The sequence below is a fragment of the Camellia sinensis genome, chromosome 6 (genome assembly GCF_055761805.1).
Source record: "Camellia sinensis isolate YWXY chromosome 6, ASM5576180v1, whole genome shotgun sequence".
Classification (NCBI taxonomy): Eukaryota; Viridiplantae; Streptophyta; class Magnoliopsida; order Ericales; family Theaceae; genus Camellia; species Camellia sinensis.
Window position 1 is genome coordinate 135,302,804 of NC_138966.1, and position 14,318 is coordinate 135,317,121.

Here is a 14,318-nt window from a genome sequence, read left to right on the forward strand (position 1 = left end):
TAATTAAAATATTCTTTCATTCACAACAATACATCAGCAAAATTATTCCACTACATAATGTTGCATAATACATACATAATGTTGCATAATACATACATAATGTTGTTCACAAATCTAAATAACGTAAATAAAAAACAAAAATTTTCTTCATGATTCTTCCGTGGGTTACAAAAACAAAAGTTAGTCATAATCTTTACACGCCTGCGACAAGAAGCAAACTGCTACTCCGGAAATATCTGAAAATAACAAAATAAAAATAATTAATGACAATATAATTGTGTTAATATTTTAATTACAGAAAAACATAAAAAATTAACTACTATATAATTACAAAGATAGTTTAGTAAATAATTTTGGCTAGACAGAAATCCGGCCCTAACTCCCAAACCGAAGACCCGATTGGAGTCCCATCTTCTCCCAATTTACCCTTCTACAGCTCTCTCAATTTTTTCGTCTCACTTCATATTGTTTTAACTATTTAGAAGAGGAAAGTTATGGAATTATGTTCTGCTTTGTTTTACCTTTTGGACAATTGTTGTTTACAGAAAATGCCAATTCTTGCTGAAGTTCATGTAAAAAGACTTAACTTGATGTACAATTCAACCAAAGTTGATGCAAGTGTTTGGAGTCAGCTACACACAATTATCACATTGAATTTTTTGACATAAAATGAGGTGATAGCAAAAGTTCATTCATGAATATAGATGAAAGTGAAATACTGCAATAGTGACCTCAAAGTAGATGAAAGTGAAAGTGAAATACTGCAATAGTTAAAAAGATTCCCAACTTGCAGTCAAATGTGTGGCTTACATGGGCAATAATAAGACACCAAATACACAGCAATAAGCACATCCTGACGAAATGCATAATTTATGTCAATGTCAAAGGTTGGTTACAGTTTTTGTTTTTTTGTTATTTTTTTTCGTCTTGGCAGAAAAGGCTGGTTATAAGTGAAGCAGCTATACGATCAAAATATGCCAAAAGCCAGCTTTATAGTATATTCTGGACTTGAAACCTGTGCATCTTTTTGTTTCTTTTAGTATCATACATATAAAAAATTATGTAAACTCAAACTTTATAATGAAACAAAAAGCTTTAAAGGTCATAATGAAGCTTCTTTGCTTTTAATGTATCGTTATTTTTTAGCCTTTTGATGCAAACATACAAATCTCGGGTAAAAAAAAATACTCAAGAAGGGTATTGCTGGGAGTACTGTGTCAAACCGAAGTGTATGCTATATATGACTAACATGAGTACTAAAATTTATATAGTAAAAAATAGAAACAATTCTTACAAGCACAAATCTTATTTTTTGTAAAATGCATATTTTTTAAGGGAGCCAGCTACACATATGAAGACAACAACCATATTAACATGCATGTTCTGTATATTCTTTTCAAACCCAATAAAATTTAATCTATAAACAATCAAAGCATGGTGTATTTAATGATTTATAACCAGATAGGACTGTAGGCATACCTGAGGTTATGAGTAAAGACTTTGAAGATCTGACCTGTTTTTAAATCATTCTGATCAAGGACAGATTAAGAAACATTTAGATAATTGTCCTGCATCTTTCTTTTGTTCTCCTTTCTCACCTAATCACTACTTCAGCTTCTTTTACTGGGAGCCATACGGCTGTCCATGTTATTGAGGTACACAGTGGTTTCTAGATAGGTCTTTATTATCTATAATTAGCACACTATTTGTGCTCATTGGAAGTGGTGGTCTGCTGGGTTCAGGAATGCACCAAATGAATTTAATATTATTATTATCGGGTGGTTGGTAGATTTCTTGGGAAGTCTAAAAGGCTTGATGGTTTATCCATACTCATGTATTTATATATATACAGATGTGATGAGGCTTGTGTGTGCTTTTGTGGGACAAAAAACAGTGTGTGCAATGGTATAGCAACACTACATTGTGTGTAGAGCGATACAAAAACATTTAGAAATTTTCGTAAAGAATCATTGGTGTGTTTGTTGTGGGAGCTATTATTGTTTGTCTAATAATGATGTTTGTGTTTGTATTTTAAACTTTTTTGATAGCATGATTCATTCAAGATTGTTGTTGTGAATTGAGTCAATTTCTCTAAGAATTGTTTCTATTTTACATCAGTGTTAAGCTAATATAGCACAAATTGTTTATATATAATACGATACTAAAATTTATATATATAAAAAAATATATATAGTTTTTACAAGCACAAATCTTATTTTTTAGGTTTTGTCGTATCATCATACTCGTATTCGTATCATACACAAGTCATATTGTCCAAATTCTAATCTCTAATGTAGGATTTGTGGTTCAACTATGGTGGTAGACTAGTGCAATTTCAGAAAGAGAAATTTCAATTGGAGTCGAACAGGACGCATAGCAAGTCAAAATGAAAATGCTGGTCCAAGTTATATTTTCAGACACGGGTACAGTTCAATCAGAGTTTAAACAGAATGCATAAGACTTCAATTGGAGTAAACAGGACTCATAGCAAGTCAAAATGGATTTGCTGGTCCAAGTTATATTTTCAGAAAGAGGTAGAGTTTAGTTAGAGTTTAAACAGAATGCATAATGCCTCCACAAGTATTTTCCATTGTCAAACCTGCCTACTTCAAGCCAACAAACTAAACCAACTATGATTACACTTGTTTGATCCCATTATAGAAACAATTGTTCCATTTACACCTTACGTCCATAAGCACTATTGTGATACTTAATAATATCGTATGTTTCACATGTTCAAGTAGAATGTTGAGGATTCAAAGAAATAATAGTTTATATCTATTTCCTTCCAATAATGATATTTATCAACATGAGAAAAGAAATAGCTGCAGATTAATGAAATTGTGTTGCTATAGGAGCAAGAAGAGTACCTGATTGCAATGTCCATCAACCATATTAGGAGAAGGCATTTTATGAGAAAGATCATAAATAGACAAGATATCCTTCAATATGCTGCTTATATTAAGCTCAAAAAGAGTCCTGACAGCTACAATTGAACCAGAAGCAAGTGTGACAAGTAGCCCAATCAAACCCTGTAAACCAATATGGAAAAAGTTTGAATAAATAGACATGGTAGGATATTGAGGACAACCATCACACAAAACATAAATAAAGAGACGGCATACGGTGTAAACTGGTTGGCACAAGATGGTTCGACAATTCAAGTCTATCAGATGTGTAGCTTGATGAATCAGTCCATGTTTACAAAGTTCGTCCAACATATCAGACGTGTGGCGTGCTCCTTCTGCTATCTTTATCAAGCAAGTGGCTACATTTTCAACAAGCTGAGAATGACATGGAAAAACAAGAAAATGTTTAAAAAATCATAAGATCAAATATTCCAGTGACAAGATAACCCGCACACACAAAAACATGATACAAACCTACCGATCCTCATACTGAAGAAGTTTACACAATATTGGAACTGCCTCCATTAAAGGTGCAGGACATTCAGAAGGAAGTTTCTTACACAAATTGACTACAGTAGAAAGTGCAAAAATTGAAAAGTAAGACACAACTAGCTTCACAGGTATCGAAATCCATGTGACCCAAAAATTGCTTTAACCATGAAATTTTCATCACTAATTAAATAAAAATTGAACTGTGTCAATTGCGATTTGAAGAAAAGAATGTCAATACTACTGACTTTATTTTATTACTGGGGTACTTAAGCAGTATTATAAAAAAAACTAGTCAACAACATCGCCATATATATATATGTAGAGAGAGAGAAAGGGGAACATAGAATAAAGTCTAAGTCCTCATCTCTTGCATTGTAACAATTTTTGTTCTTTGTCGTTCCATTACTTGTTCTCAAGGACAAGAATTAAACACACAAAACAAAACAAAACAAAAAAAAACTCGAGTCAAAAGTGGCAAGTTGACTCCTTTCTAGGTGCTATTCAGCACTGTCAATGGCATTTACACACAGCCAATATCAGTATCATTCGACAAATCACTTTAGCCATATGCTCTAGTGATGATTCAATTTTAATTAGTGCAAAGAATTATTGTACCAAGACCACCAGCAACATAAACGTAGATTATTCTGTCAATCTGACACATTGATCAGAAATGGAACTTTATGCTTCAGTTCTTTCTTTCTTTCTTTTTTTTTTTTTTTTTTTTGATAATTAAAGAGTAACCATTTTATTAGAAAAAGAGCATCAAGATGATGCTACAAACACAGCCACAACCAGCCCCACTCCAACCTACATTTAGACATGTAAAGAATCAATAAAATCCACAAAAGAAAATGAGTCCAGAACCACACTTCCTAAGACCCAACTATACAAAACCACCAGAAAAAAAATCAGTAGTATTGACAGAATCCTATTTCACAAAAAATACTTTCTTGGAATAGCGAAATTCTAGCATTCCAACCAAGAATCAGTCGTGATTTATTCAGGTATTGTCATTGAAGGTTTTTCAATATTAAAATTCGAATAAATTTCACTCTCTTGCTACCAATCACCACAAAAAACAGTTGAAGCATTATGTTCTCTACTACTTCCTCTTAATTGCATTGATTATTTGATTATATCTAACTATCTATCTAACTATCTAACTATTATATAAACCCAACGCCATACTTAGTGTAGATGTCAAAAATCAAACAACACAAAAAAGAAAAAAAAAATTTTTAAAAAAATAATTGAATGCATCACAAGATCCATAAACAAAAAAATAAGCAAACGGCAATAACATCAACATCTGGAAGGTGAAAAAAGGAAACCAAAATGTGAAGAAAATCATGGAAATTAATAAAGCATTTGAGTGACATACAGACACAGAACACATGCATTGCAATCAACATCAGAAAACAGAGACGGAAACAGAAAATCAAGAGAGGAAAAGAAAGAAGACCTGTAACGAGAATGGAAACAGAAAATCAAGAGAGGAAAAGAAAGAAGACCTGGTCACCTCTAGGCACAGTTTCAAACCAATGACACCCCCAAACAACAATGGAGAAAAAAATATATTCAAAAAAATGAGAGGGCTTTGGATGTAATTAGAGAGAGAGAGAGGGGGGGGGGGGCATACAGTCGTCACTCGCCGTCGCCGTCGTCACTCGCTGCTCCCTCGCTGCTAGCCGTCGTCGATCACCGTCGTCCGTCACCGTCGTTGAATTTTGGCTCAAGGGCTTTGGGGATTTTGTTCCAAATGGTTTTGGGGATTTTGGTTTTAAAGTTTTTAGGGATTTTGGGTTGGTTCAAAAAGGTTTGGGGATTTTGGGGAAACAGATGACCGCGAATAGGCTAGAATGAGCGGGATAGAAAAATTTTCATTAGCGACGGGGTCACCACCGTCGCAAAAGACCATTTTTTGAGACGGTTTGAAAATGCCGTCGCAAAAAACCATTTTTTGAGACGGCCTGAAAATGCCGTCGCAAAAGACCATTTTTTGCGACGGTACCTATACCGTCGCAAAAAGTTCCGTGTTATTTGGGCTCTTTTCTTGTAGTGCTTTTTCTCACTGTAAGTGCAATATATTCATCTTTCTTGTATAATATTTAGCAGCAGTCGGTCACACTTGGTTCACATTGATTCATTGTTTTAGACCATTGATTGATAGACCAACTCTTCAATAGTCTTTGATTAAGAAGACACTTTAAAGGTCTTATATTAATTAAAATTTATTATTGAGATAAAAAAAAAATGTAGAGATACTATTTTTACTTATAGTTTACTTATAGTTTGGGAAAGGCTTACATGGCTTACAATTAACTGATTAGGATGCTGATGTAGTAGGTGTTAATCTTTTTGTTTCAGCAATAATCTATTGTAGATTTATTGGGTTAGATTTGTTGTTGATTAAAGTGATATGAGGTTAGAAATAATGTTGATTAAAGCAAAAATTGATTTTTCAGTCATCTTTTTATAAAAATCTGTTTTGTTTTGTCATCCTTTTATTATTTGGATGCTATTGAATTGCAGGTAATGAAACAAAATAATGTTGTTGATGATTGGAAGCTAAGATTAGGGATATCATTTGATTGTGAACAAGCTGGACATAGCTTTTACAATACCTATGGAGAAAAGGTGGACTTCAATATGACGTATGCAAATAAGAACAAAATACCAAAGAAATAATTTCACGGACTTTTGTGTGTTACAAAAAGGGAAGTCAGGGTGTTGACAACAGTAGCCAGTGTGATAAAAGAGTAGACAATATTTGTAATTTTTTGAATGTTGTTGTAATTGACAAGACTTCAATATTGTTGTAAGTAACTATGTTCAATGTTGTAATTGAATAAAGTCTCAATATGGTATTTGAATGGTTTAATTTAGAAATGGTTTTATTCATGAAGATCTTTTAATGGTTTGAGTGTCTATTTTTAGCAATACCCATCAACTTACTTGTATACCAAAAAATTCCAACTTCATTAACAAGTTCCTTGAACAATACAAGATTATAGTTGTAAGGTGACACGTCATTCATTTTGATCCAATTTCATTGTGATCAAACAAGTCACTATTCATGCCAACCAAGGAGCCACTTCAGTAATCCAACCAAATTTGTTCCTTCAATTTAAATTCATCATATTCTTGTGCCAACTTCAAGAACAAAAATAGAGTAATATATCATACATACATAGACACCCCCCTCTGTTATTCTTCATCCAAACCCTTATAGCTCCAACATTTTACTATAAAATAGACAAACTCCTTTATATTCTTCTTTTACTACTCATCACTGCTATTTCTTTGTTTTTTTCTTTTTTTTTCTTTTTTTTGTTTTTATTAGGACACTGTTGTTTCTTTTGTATGTGTTTATGTTTGTCTCTATTCCAATATGTTAATTATCATTTAAGCATTGGTCTCTTCTAAGACATTCAACAAAGAGAGTGCTTGCAACATTTAAACATAAACATAGGTTTAGAATTGGATTCAGCAAATACCAAAACACTCAATTTGCTCACATACAAAATTTAAATTGGTCTATACTGTTATTACCTCTTAAATGTGGAGTTCAAGGCAGAACTTGCGGCCATCGTAATGATGAAGAATTGGCCGCACATGGCAATATGTTGATTGTCTTTTAAGCATTGGTCTCTTCAAATAAATTCAACACAGAAGGGTGCTTGCAACATTTAAACATAAACATAGGTTTAGCAACCTTACATAACAACTTTATTTGTCAATTAGGTGCATAAATATACAGGAGAATTTTTTGTTATTATAAGGCGAAAATGGTAGAAATGTTACAATTCATTAAAGTACACTTAACATACTAGAGCAGGGAAACGTGATTCCCGAGGTTTTTTTGTGCTCCCATGCCATCGGATCAATATTTGTTCCTCCAAAACTTACAGCCTGAGGAGACCATTCTCAACTTAGTAAAGTGCACAATCTTGAATTAGAACTAAACAATTTTTTGAAAAGACAAATTTCAAAAGATAGAGGTCTCTTGTTGGAAGACAAACAAGTGAATCTGTAATCTATCCCATTGGAGGATGAACTTGAAGCCCCAAATGGAAGAATCGAGTACCATGCCTGGGACTAACAAAGCTAGTCACAGGACTCCTGAAATTCCCAAACTTTGGGGTTAAATTTTCGTTAATTTTTTTACAAATACTCCAAAATTACTGATTTTAGCTTCTAACTTGAACATAAACACCAACTTTAAAAAAAAAAACTTTAAAGTGTAAGGATCCACAAAATTAATATTTGACTCAAATAACATAGACTACAAATGTAATTAATCTCAAAAAAACATATAAAAAGAAATTTGATACATATGATGAACAAAAAAAATAGAAGAATTGAAATGGGTAACTTGCTTGACATTGAAATCCAATTGCGCAGGTCCGGGCAAGTCCTTTTCATCGCTTGTGGAGGCTGCCGCCTTGGACTGGTGGTGTTCATCGTCGGCGAAGAAGTCCATCTCATTGATGACCCTTCATTTGTCAACATGGGACGGCTGGGAACATCTTGATCATCATAAGTGGTGGAGTTGAGATTGACTGTGAATTTGACAATTGGAGAAATATGTATACAAATGAGAAATAGAAATTGAAGCATCAATTAGTAGAGATTAGGTGAGAATGAAGATTGAAGAACCTCGCCATTGCCTCGCGTCACAGCCGCAGCCTCGCCGACTAGCTGCCATCGCCCCTCGTCACAACCTCAGCCTTGCCGATTAGCCGCCACCGCCTCACCAACTAGCCGCCATCGCCATCAACCTCCGTCATTTTGCCCTGGCCTCTCTCTGTTCGCCAGGGCAAAATGAGAGAGAACTGAAAATGGGGCAAAGGGACCCAAAACAAAAAAACGACGTGATTTTAGACCACCGCACAGCAGGAAGCATTGCAGAGAATCATGACAGAGGATATGGATTCCTTACGGACCACCCATCATATAACAGATTTATCCTCTCCGTTCAAAAATAATACTTATTCAAAAAAATTACTCATAAAACTAAATTAATGGACTACATTCATTGTAATTTGCGAGTATAATTTATATTTCACTATTTTTAATTTGCATCCTACGTGTCACTTTTGGAGTAAGTTTAGGAATGGCAACGGGACAGGTTTGTCATCTTCTACTCTCGCCTCGTATCAAATAGGGAATAGAACAAATTAAATCAATTTTAGAATAGAAAAACTCATAAAAAAAGGAATTGTATATAATACATATATATATATATATTTAATAAATAAAATCAAGGCAAGAGAGCAAAACCCATATCTATCTCATTTCTTCGTAGGGGTCGAAAAAATCTATGCAGGGCAAGAGATGAATGGGTAGAGTAAGGCACAAAAAAATTGTCATCCTTAAATTTTAGAATAATCTTTTAAGGTATATAGGTTTTGTGAATTCTAAATAACTTACCCATATTATAGATCTAATTTAATATAATATAAATCATATTTAAAATAAATTTTATTTTTATATTTTATTTTTAAAATATTTTTAGCATACTTTTTGTAAGTGTAGAATGTTGCTTTAGAGGAAAACAAGGCCACGATGACAAGGCCGAGTTGATGTTTCTTGTTACAAGTTGTCTTTTTCAATTAATCAAATCTAGGTAATGACAAATCAATAGGTGTCATCTTTTTAACAACAAAACTCAAAAATAAGCCCACATGGATGAATTACAAAACTCAAATAGAATGGGTAAAATATGAATCAAAGGAGATATTATGACTACATTTGACAAAACGTTTTATTTGATTGAAGGAAACTCTATATATATGTAGCAATTAATGGTGTGGGCATTCATCTCAATTTTTTTTTTTTTTGTGTGTGTAATTAAACCAATAGATAAGAGGCTTACGAATAATTACATAGGGGTCATGTCAATATAACATTCTTCAAAGTAATTATGTCTTCAAGATTTATGTTTGATTCTATGATTAAGTTTTTTTATTTTTTTATTTTTATTTATTTTTTATGAATAAGTCATAAAACTTTGATTAGGCTGGGATTAGGTTAAGTGGAATTATAAATAATAAAAAAAAAATTTGATAGAGTTATGAGTACAAAAATATTGAGTAATAGGATTATTAGTGTAACAATATTAAGGGTTGTTTTGGAACGATGGTTAAAAGTTGAGTTTTTTTTTTTTTTTAAATGTATAAAAAATGTGTGAGATGTAATGTGACTTAAAATGGATTAAAAGCTGGAAGCCATCTTTCCAAAATATGAAAAATAAACTATATTTATTTATGTATCAGTATTATGATGTTAATTAAGATTACATTTACAAAATTATATAAAAGTTCTTATTATAAACGGGGGCAAAATATTTTTGTCCCCTCCAATCTTCTGGGCTTAAATTGACAATCCACCTCAGTATTATAGTCTCATCACATTTTCTTCAACCAAACGCTAATATTTTTTTTTTTTTTTTTGGCCGGGGGAGTACTAATCTAGTCCCAGGGTCTATGACCCACTGGAGGTTAGGGCCACCAATATTCAATGTGTCGTCCAGTGTCATTTATGGATAACAATAATAGTTATGGGAAGTATAGACGAGGTGTAGAGTTTAAAATTTAAAGGTAATGATTGGTGGTCACAAATTTTGTGACTTAAATGGTTCGAAAATGTCAAAACGAGGCCGTTTTGGATACAAAACAATTCTAAAAATGTCAAAATGACGTCGTTTTGACATTTTCGGACCATTTGAGCCACAGAATTTGTGGCCACCAAACATTTTCCAAAATTTAAACACACACACATACACACAAAAAAAAAAAAATCCGATGATTAGTGAATTTTCCTGTTGACAATTCATTATTATTATTATTTTATTTCAAGTTAATTTTGAATCTCACAAGTTTAATATAATTATATTGATTTTTATTTTAAATTTTAATTCAAACTTATTTTTCAATAATTGATTAATTATATGGATGACCACTGAAATATATATTTCATTTGATTTATCCTTATATTTAACCATTTCAGCATAGTGTCAATTGGACTCCACGGGAGGAGGTACACAAATTCATGTCTGAAAAAAAAAAAAAAAAAACTAATGGGAAGGATGTATCAAAAAAAGAAACTCTTCCTTTGAATTTGCTCAACTCTAAACTAGGTTTAAAATGTTCTAAAGCCAAAACCCACGTTGAATAACTTTGAGAATTAGTTGCACAAACTAGGCCAAATATCTTATCCAAAAAAGATTTAAAAAAAAAAAATAAAGAAATAAAGGAAAGTATAAAAATAAAAAAAAATAAAAAATAAAACTTTGGATTTATGGTGGGGCAAGCATCTAGGGGAGAGTATGCATATTTTTTGAATTAATGATTTCATGATCATTCATTTTTAATTAGTTAGGGAAAAAATATGTATAAATGAAAAGCTTTGCAAGATTAAAAAATAAGATAATAAACTTTTTCATCAAATTGATATTATTTTTTAACATAACACTGAAATATTATTTTCCCTTTTAAATTTACAAATTTTACCTTAGTTTTTTGTTTTAACCCAATTATAAAGTAGCTTAGCAACATTTTTTTTTTAACATTTGAAACCATTTTAGATAATAAAGAATAGGGTAAATTACACTGGTCTCCCTTCAAGTTTAAATAAAATATAATAAATCTCACAAGTTTAATATAATTACTCTAGTTCTCCCTAAAGTTTTAAACAACACTTGGCTTCATTTTTCCCCCTTCACATATTTAGAAACTTTGTTCTTTCTTTTAAAATTTATAGAACTACAAAAAACATTTTCAATTTTTCAAAAAACAATTTCGAGTTTCTTGTACATGTAAGAAATTGCAGACAAGTTCAATACATTTGAAGCTTGTTTAAAAAATTGTATCATATGAAGGTGATGATCGAGAGGATGAAGACCAAGAAGGAAGAAGGGCGAGTCAGTTTAAACACCGACACTAGCAGCAAAGCAGCGGACCGTGTTGTGGAGCCTACAGCAACACCTGCCCCTGGTGCAGACATCACCTCAACTCCACCTAGCATGACTAGAATGCCAGAAAGAGCAGAGCAAGAAGTAGTGAAGTCTCGAGTTGTGGTACTTAACGCGAGGCTGAAGAAACTAAATACCTATTCTTCCTTTCTCAACGTACTCACACTTATGGTTCTATCTTGGCACCTTGTCTACCTTGGCCAACTTCTTTATGCGGCGGCCTGCTAATGCTGCAGGTAAGATCTTTTCTTGCTGCTTTAGTCCCATCTAGTAGTGTTCTCTATGAAATAGATGTTCTGTTCCATGATGCTTGTAATGTTTTAATGTGTAATTTAGACAGAGAGTACTTGAATTGTGTTTCAAATCCAAGGCAATGCATGTGAAATCGTGATTTATAAGTTGGATATGTTTTGTGGAAAAAAAATATATATATATATATAGTAACAAGCAAAATGCATCTTATCCTTATTTGGCATGGGAAAGCTTGCTAGAGTAGTAATATGCAAATAGAAAAATCGTTAACACACAAATCAAATACAAAATCGGACACTTTGAACACATGGATAGACAGGTTTTTTCAAGATTCCCACTTCGAAAATGTCCCATCCATCTATGAGTTTTTAGTGCTTCATGGTTTAGTTGATATTTTGTCATAAGAATTTTATGCATCACTTGGTTTGGTTGATATCATAATTTACCAATATAATTTACTAATTTTTTATTTATTTATTTTTTAAATTTGGTGGTTTTAGCATTTTTCTTACAAAATTAACTTGTCGGACTACAGGTGCAGTGCAGCTTAGTAACGGGAAGGAGTAGGTGCTAAAAGTGGAGAAGTTTTGATGCAGCAAAATGCGAAATTCTGGAAGCAACATAGTCATGTTCTTGACTTGTAAAAAGTGCAGTAGTTAGTAATAGGGGAGAAAATAACAATGCTAACTAATACTATATGCAGTTCAGATTGCAAGTAAAGGGTTTTGATGAAGCAAAATGCGAAATTCTGGAACATAGTCATGTTCTTGGCTTGTAAAGAGTGTAGTAGTTAGTACTAGGGGAGAAAACAACAATGCTAACTAATACTGTATGCTGTTCATATTGCAAGAAAAGGGTTGTGTTTAGGATTTACAATGTAAATGTTGGTTGGGAGATGAGTATCTACTTTCGTATCAATCAAAATCTTTTGTTGTACCCCCAACCCAACCCAAACGAGGGTGATCATGAAATTCTTTCTATCTCTAGTTTCAACATCATGTAGCATGAATATTAGTGAGCTGAGACACTGAAAGTGCAATTGGAAAGAACTACTCACTTTTGGAGAGGTCTTAAAATATAGAAAATTAATAATGTTGTGTCTGCTCTACTACTACTATTTGGGGGTCTACTAATACTATTTGAGGGGCTTGAGTTTGATTTGTGCGTGTTTGGCCACTTTATTCATGGAATTTAAGAGGCTCTGTTACTATTGTATATTTCTACAGCGGCTTTGTTGTTGTCTCCTGCTCTCGTCACGTGTTGTCTTTAGGAATTACCCACATCTTTAGGAAGGATAAATCGGTTTTCACCTAAAATTTTAGTAGTAATGTTAAAGGTGCTTAAAATTTTACCTAAAATGTGTCGTCGTTATATTTGTTCTTGTCTAGTTAAAGTCACTTTTATTATTGACTCATGATGTTTTGTTGTTGACTTCCCTTATATTTTGGACAGAAGTGTTGGGCTGTGTCACCTTGTCTATTTAAAAATAATAATAGGTTTTTTAAAAAAATAATAATAATAATCTCGTGATGATTGTGTTATTATATTTTATTACATATTATTTATCAATTCTTATGTATAAGTTTGACAAAATATGATAATGTGATAATGGTAAATATTATTTATCAATTCTTGTGTATAAGTTTGACACTATCCCATAATACTACCAAATTCGACGAATTGAAGGAGCCTTTTCTTAACCAACAAGTGAGCACGTCAAAGCCCCTATTTCCCTTGTGAAAATGATATATATATACTCCCCATATAGAAACCATTCAGGTCCACCTCGATCAATTTAGCACAAATTCACCGTGTAATCACACAAATATACATATAAAATTTTTAATATACAAAAAAATTCTTGTGCGGGGGGACTCAAAATTGTAAAAATATTCAGTGTGTTTGGTTTGAGTTTTTTGGATTAAATTTTTTTAAAATTGAGTTTTTTGATTTTCGTATTTTTTTGTTTTTAGTGAATATTTTTAAAATTTTAAACATTTTTATTACTTTTTTAGATGCACATTACTTAGATGTATCTAAAAAATAAAAAAATGGGAAGAAATATTTTTAAAAAACTAATAAATTCATAAAAATATAAAAAAATGTACTAAATTTTCATATATTTTTTTTGTATTTTTGGTATTTAGTGAATTTTTAAAAAGTTTTTTTTATAATTTTTTTACTTTTTAAGTATATTTATGTTAGGTATGTCTAAAAAGTAAATAAATTGTTTAAAATATTAAAAAAATTTAATAAAAATAAAAAATATAAAAAATAAGAAAATAAAATTTTCTAAAAAATATTTTTAGAAAAACAAAACCAAGCAAAGTGGAAATCGAATTTTTGTTTTTTTGGGGGGGGGGGGGGGACAGCCAGCCTATGTTCAATTCCTTCATTACCAGGAGTCAAATACCCAAATCAATCCAAAACCCTTTAAGCCTCCGTTTGGAAAGTGGGTTGATTTTTTGACTTTTTAAATTTTTTGACTATTTTAATTTGGGCTAAAAAGTTTGGTTTGAAAAGGGTTTTTTAATTTTTTAATTTTTTGTACTTTTTTTGTGAGAGAAGAGTGTAATGATTATAAATTGAATGTGATGTTTTATTTATTGTGACTAAAATAACCTATTTTATGTTTTGTGGCTAGTTTAGCCCTAAAACCACTTTCCAAACAAGCAACCACTCCATGC

At 31.9% G+C, this 14,318-nt stretch overlaps 1 protein-coding gene across 9 annotated transcripts; it reads right to left on the reverse strand.

Annotated features, from left to right (window-relative positions):
• Nucleotides 1-8,366, reverse strand: LOC114264522 (E3 ubiquitin-protein ligase UPL4-like). Of its 9 annotated transcripts, none has more exons than XR_014333104.1 (7): nt 7,784-8,348; nt 7,235-7,316; nt 6,957-7,083; nt 3,126-3,284; nt 2,871-3,032; nt 522-1,529; nt 1-236 (listed from the first exon to the last, which is right to left on the reverse strand). XR_014333104.1 is itself a non-coding variant. In XM_082874792.1 (7 exons), the coding sequence occupies exons 5-7, from the start codon at nt 3,219-3,221 to the stop codon at nt 1,452-1,454; spliced, it is 336 nt and encodes a 111-aa protein (XP_082730918.1). In that variant the 5' UTR covers nt 3,222-3,284; nt 6,957-7,083; nt 7,235-7,526; nt 7,784-7,966; nt 8,064-8,366; the 3' UTR covers nt 151-1,451. The 9 variants fall into 9 exon arrangements, 8 of the variants coding, with proteins under 8 accessions (XP_082730923.1, XP_082730924.1, XP_082730918.1 ...); XM_082874792.1 differs by having other exon boundaries at nt 151-1,529; nt 7,235-7,526; nt 7,784-7,966; nt 8,064-8,366; XM_082874791.1 differs by having other exon boundaries at nt 151-1,529; nt 7,784-7,966; nt 8,064-8,348.
• Between the last annotated feature and the right edge of the window lie 5,952 nt (nt 8,367-14,318).